Genomic DNA, 6013 nt, shown 5'->3' on the forward strand with positions numbered 1-6013 from the left:
AGATGCATATGTTTGTGAAGGTTATTGTGAAACTTTCTTACTGTGCTCAAGTGCCTCACTCCCTACCCACCACTGTGACCTCGGGGAAACATGGTGTCCTGCCTCGCAGGTAGGGAAAACGGAGACAGGCAGCACATAGTGCACCCTAGGTCATGTAGTGGGTTAGTGTCAGATCTGGAAATAGTCCAGGAGACCAGATTCAGCCCCTGGTATCTAGCCATTCACTAATCAAAGTGAATTCTGTAATGCACTGTAGCCATTGAGTGCATGGAGTTGAGGTAGCTTGCTGAGCTTACACTGAGTCTGATGTCACGCTGAAGTTCTAGTTCAGACCTGAATCAGGCTTGGGTAATCCATCCCTGAGTGGGAGTGCATGTGCTTGGGGGAGGAGGGGGTGTGTGGCTAGCACCAGAGATGCCCTGTCCGATACACATCAACATGGTATGCATAATACCAGCAGTTACGCTTGGTCTGTCATAGTGGGTTGCATGTGTTCACGTGGTGGGTCAGGCTGAATTTAGGCCTTCTGGGGACAAAGAGCACTGAGTTGCTTGCTTTGCCTACAGTGAGGCCAATTCACAATTTCCATGGGATCAGTGTAGCTGCTGGAAGAAGGGGCAGGAGGAGGGTTTGCAGAATCTAGTGTAATTTAGGATTCAAATCCCAGGTTACATAAGAGGTGCAAGGCAGTGCACCTACACACAGTGGGATACCTAGTTTTATGTGGAAAGTGTTTTTCCTGGGGTGGAGAGCCAACAGCACACACCTGACTTGGGTCGGAGCTAGGCTGCTAGTTCTGCTGCCCTACAGAACCGCTGCTGATGTTTGTTTAAAGTTGAAGTCATTTGCACACTGCAGATCCCTGCTGACCACTGTCCAGGGGCAGGACATACAACTGCTGTCAGTGTCTTCCGCCCCATGCACAGAATGGCTTAGTGGCTTTGCTGCCTGAATCCTTGCCCAGACCAAAGATGGGAGTGTGCCCCCATGTGGCCACCTATAAGGAAGTAGCTTACTAACTATTGTGCTCACAACACAGTTGTGTGAGTGAGCAGTTACACCAAGGGTGGGCAATTATTTGGGCTGGAGGGCCACTTAAGGAATTTTGGTGAGTTTGAGGTGGGGAGGGTGTACCAGGGAGATGCCAGTTGATACTATCTGGTGTGCCAGCTGCTGCCAGGAGCTTGAGGGAGGGCTGCACCCCTTGCTGTTCCACTCTGCTGCAGCTGGGTTGGGCCACACAGTGTGCAGACTCCTTCACCACCCTCCCCTGCCTGGCCTCCTGTTGCCAATGTGTAGTTCTGGTACTGTGGCCACTGGCAGCCAGGCCCATACAGGACTGGGCATGATGCAGTGTACCAAGTAGCTGTCCTGCCTGCCCACTGTAATAAGCCACTGCTGCCACTGTACCACACCAAGCAAGTTGAGAGCAGCTGCCCCAGGCTGAGCCCCCCACCTGTGGGGTCAGAGTTCAGGAGCACCTGCCCCTAAACTGATGCAAATTTAAACAGGCCCCAAAAGAGAATGGGCTCTGCCTTCCAAGCCTGTTGCCTACTTTTACACTGAATATGGCCTTTGTGGCCTCCTGGTATGGAGGTGAGGGGGAGCATTTGGCTGGAGGGCATATGCAGCCTGATGGCAAAGGCCCTCTTGTTAGGCACTGACAGTGAAGCTTCATAGCGCCCTAGATGAGCTTGCGAAGGATGCAGAGCATCAAGTATTAAGGGTTGGGACTATCATCTGGGAGGTCCTTGTTTAATGAGACCTGCTTTCTGGCCATTACTAGTTTCTCCCACCTGTAAGAAACAAGAGTTGAGCATGATGGGGAGCAGCTGCAAGGAGGAGCTTCTCTGTGGGTACATCCCTTGATGTTTGCTGCTTCACCATGGTAAACTTTCTCTCCCGGCAGTGTTCAGCTTGCAGGACCTCTGCTGCCGTGCAATCGTCTCCTGCACTCCAGTCCACCTCATCGACAAGCTGCCGCTGCCTGTCACCATCAAAAGTCACCTGAAATCTTTCTCCATGGCCAATGGGATGAATGCAGTGATGATGCACGGGCGGTCGTATTCCTTGGCCAGCAGTGGGGGTGGGAGTAGCAGCAAAGGGAACAGCTTGAAGAGATCCAAATCCATCCGTCCACCACAAAGCCCCCCACAGAACTGCTCACGCAACAACTGCAAGATCTCTTAGCGAGGCAGAGAGGCTGTCAGCTCCAAACACATCCACACCGCCCCACTGATGTACAGATGTTTGCACATGTAGCCCTTCTCCATCAGATCCTTTTGGACGTTCCTTGGGCATTTTTCAAATGGCACACAGAGTGCTGGGAACGCGCTCGTGTTGGGCCCAACACCCCAAGCATCACATCAGCTGGATCCAGCGTCGCTGGAAGGAGAGGACTCTGCCAAGGGAATCTTCAGAACGCTTTGGGCTTTTCCTCTTGGTCTTGGTGGCAAACTCAGCAGCTGCTGGGCTGGGGGAGGGATGAGCCCAGCCTGTTTTGGCTGAGGAATAGATTTAACGGGAGATCAAGAGGCTTAGGGGGTAGGCAAGGGAGAGTCTATGCTGCAACTTTAACTCTTGGACTCCCAACGGATTGCTGGTGCTATAGTGAATATTGGACAGTTCTTTTTAGAGTAAATGGGGTCAGGGCACAATTGTAAGTTCTGCCATGACATTGGCTTGCCATTGCCAAAAGAGGCAAAAATTAGCTGACTGGGAATCCAAAGGAGGCAGTCTGCTTGCCCTTTTCACTTATTTATATAAATATTATATAAATATATATATATATCTCAATTCTTTTTTTTTAAGGGTTTTTTTTCCAAGATGCAGTCAGGGAAAAATTTTATGCAGCCATGTAAATAGAAGCACTGAACTGCTGGTCCAGTGCGTTAGCTAAGTGGGAAGGGGGGGCGGGGACAGATCTGCAAATTTTAAGGTGAAAATATACAAACACTTTAAGAGACTGTATAAAGAACCACGCAGACTTGTTCCACTTTTTTTTCAATACTATGTATGCAAAAGAAAAGAGCAGTTTGTACCCAGTGGCCATCTTCCCAGACTCTCCTGATTTAATGATCATGAGTAGCTGAGGTTAGTGGGGAGTTAACTGGAGAGGGATAGACCAGGGAGTCTGACTAGTCATCTTCCATTAGCAGAAAAGAGTGCAGCTCTTATGTTGGAGCCTCAAGGCAAAGCTTTGGTCATGGCTAGTACTGGAGACCTCCAAAGTTGGCTGGTACCAGGGTGACTTCCCCACAACAGGCAGCATCTTCCAGCACATGGGTTTGGTCAGGACAAGCATCAAGAAGCAAGGGAATGTAAAGGTAAAAGGCACTTGCTGTTGGGCCTGAGGAGGGGTGCATGGCTGACCTACTGTGCTACAGCACCATCCCAGCGCCCCCCTCTCAGATCTGCTTTATCCCCCTTCATCTTGCTATCTAGGTTTATTCACCTGCTCCTAAACTAAGATTAGCACCCAAAGAAACGGGGATCTTGAGCAGGCCCTGAATTCTGGGTCATTTCCTCCCCCCTAAAGTATACCTCCTCCACCTTTTGCAAAGAACATGTCTCTCATCTCCTACCACTGCCTGCTGTTTCTTTTCTAGATGGGGAAGAGGTGGTTGCTTATGCTGGAGAGTGAAGTGATGAGGACTGGGGCACTAGTAACTCCTTTAAGCCTTGCTAACTTGGAGTTTGCCTGCATAAGGGAAAGCTGTTCAGCTCTGCCCATAGACAGTCTTAGTTACTGCTTCAGTTGCTGCTGGAGCCTGTTCTATTTCCACACAGTTTTTGTGGTTTCTAAGAGAACACATATTTTGAAAGAGATGCATAGTATGGCAGATATCCCATGTAATGCTATGGCAGTAGCTTTCCTGGCTGGATCCTCTGGCTGTGACATCTTGTGCCTGAAGCCCTTGTGAAAACTAGTTCTAGTGCCCACCCACCCCTCACTAAAGAGGACTGTGGAGGCCAACTGCAACGTAGTAGGAGTTGACTGGACCAAGCTGTGGCAGCAAGCTCTTGTAAGCCACGAGCACATGCAGTCTGAAATGACTTCGGACCATCTGGCTGGATGAACTCTTCTGTTTCTGCTCTACCATTATTGCACCTCCCTCTCACCCTGGCCTGTATCCGCTCCAAAACAATAGAGCACTAACTACCTTTCTCCTTACCCAAGGACAGGCTTGTTCTGGCATCTCAAACAGCCATATGGGCAGGATGAAGCTACTGCACTTCTCGCATGGCTGAATGCCCGCTTCATGGAAGCAGCAACTAAAAGGCAGGCAGCAGTGGGGACTTGGCTAGCACAGCCCTTTCCCATAGCAAACCTTCCTCCTGTGCCTTTTTCTTCCCTTCTCTGAGAGGGCCTGTAAATGAAGGAGTCTCCAAACCCTAAGCCCATGCCCCTGTGTTTAGGTTTCCCAGATCATCAATGGCATGTTTTATTGCCTGGCTCAAATGAGAGGAGAGAATAAGCCAAGGGCAAGGGGAAATCCTTTCCCGGTATAGAGGCCAGGGGATTTCTAGAACCTGTCTGTAGAACAACCACCACCTGTTCAAAATCACTTATCCCGGAGCAGAAGACAATCACTGACTGGCAATCTGGAGATATATGGCCAACAGGTGATGTGAAGCAGCCCAAACCACCATCCATCAGTTGGCGGGGAGAAACTGTAGAAAAACCTCTTTTGAAAACTGCTCTTGAATGAATGTTGTTTCCTTTAGACAATGAATTGTAGTTCCCGCTTCCAAGCTGCAAATTGCCTGTTTACTCTCTCCTGTCTGGTACATGCTCCGGTGGTGGGGAGGAGATGAGGATTTCATGGTGCAAAAGAGAAGATGCTGCATGTTTAGAAACACTTTAACTACCTGTGCTTGGTTCTTGTTAAAAAGACTGAAAACTCCCATCTCTTCTACCACAGTTAACTTTTATTCTTGTAACATTTCAGCAAATTTTGTCCAGAATGAATGTGGAAAAAATCACTTCTCTGGAATATCTGCTGATCAAAGATGAATTCATCTTTTTTACTTTTAATTTTAAAAGTACATGGTTTGGGGATTTGATATCAACACTAGTCTGTAGCTGCTGTCTAACAGTTGTACCATTCTTCCTGTATTCTTTTGGACTGTTGTCCCCCCCCTTTTTTAATTCCTTTGTACAGTCAGTGTTGTTCAATTGTTATACATGTTTTGTTTTATATAAATTAAAGCTTGTTTTTGTTTGGTTTTAAGCTACCAAGCAGGATGTGGAAAATCACATGAATTTAAAAAAGGAATTGTTCTTATTTAAAACTTGACTTCTTTTGTCTTTTTAGTTTGGGGGTCTGTGTTTTCACATTTTGTTTTTCCTCTCTACAACCTCTGACACTAGAAACTTGTTTTGAAGGGCCTTCAGCTTCTTACATAATCCCTTGACTCCAGGTGCCAAGACTTTAAGAAAAACATTGCTAGATCTACTTGTAATGAGCTCAGCTCTTGATAACACTTGTCTGCAGCTGTGCATGCCCTCAGTAAAGCCATGATTCCTATCCATTATAAGTGGCATAAAACTTGCATGCACCAGTTGCTGGTCACCAGAGATATTGTTACACAGAGGGCTATGGGGGGGCTCTTTAATTAGTGAGTGTTTTTAATAAAAAGTGCCAGTGTCATGTGTATCAGCATACCCCACGCTAAAAAATGATGGCAGGGCACTTTGAACGAAGGGTTATCGAATTAACTTTAGTTCAAAGTGCCCCACTGCCATTTTTCAGCGTGGGGATGCTGGTGCACATGATGCCAAAATCTGCTGGAGCGTGTTTATTTCCGTGCTCTAGCAGACTTGATTAAGTGAGTCTGCTCCAACATGCTGAATTTCCAGCATGTTGGCGCTGACTCCCTGCATATGCATAGGAGCCCCAGAAGTCTCATGTCAGGTCTGTGCAAGACCTTCTGTTGCCCAGACTCTTTAAGACCTGGCTATCCTTTATCCTATCTCAGTGTCTCTAGAACAACACCACTGACTCCAGCT

At 47.8% G+C, this 6013-nt stretch overlaps 1 protein-coding gene across 1 annotated transcript in view; it reads left to right on the forward strand.

Annotated features, from left to right (window-relative positions):
* The window catches only part of RAB40C (RAB40C, member RAS oncogene family), a 61954-nt gene extending 56680 nt beyond the window's left edge, over nt 1-5274 (forward strand). The window contains exon 6 of the mRNA XM_006035401.3: nt 1910-5274. Coding sequence (XP_006035463.1) covers nt 1910-2190 — 281 coding nt within the window. The 3' untranslated portion in view covers nt 2191-5274. The remainder of the gene's footprint in view (nt 1-1909) is intronic.
* The last annotated feature ends 739 nt before the right edge of the window (nt 5275-6013 follow it).

This window comes from Alligator sinensis, unplaced genomic scaffold, assembly GCF_000455745.1.
Source record: "Alligator sinensis unplaced genomic scaffold, ASM45574v1 scaffold449_2, whole genome shotgun sequence".
NCBI lineage: Eukaryota > Metazoa > Chordata > Crocodylia > Alligatoridae > Alligator > Alligator sinensis.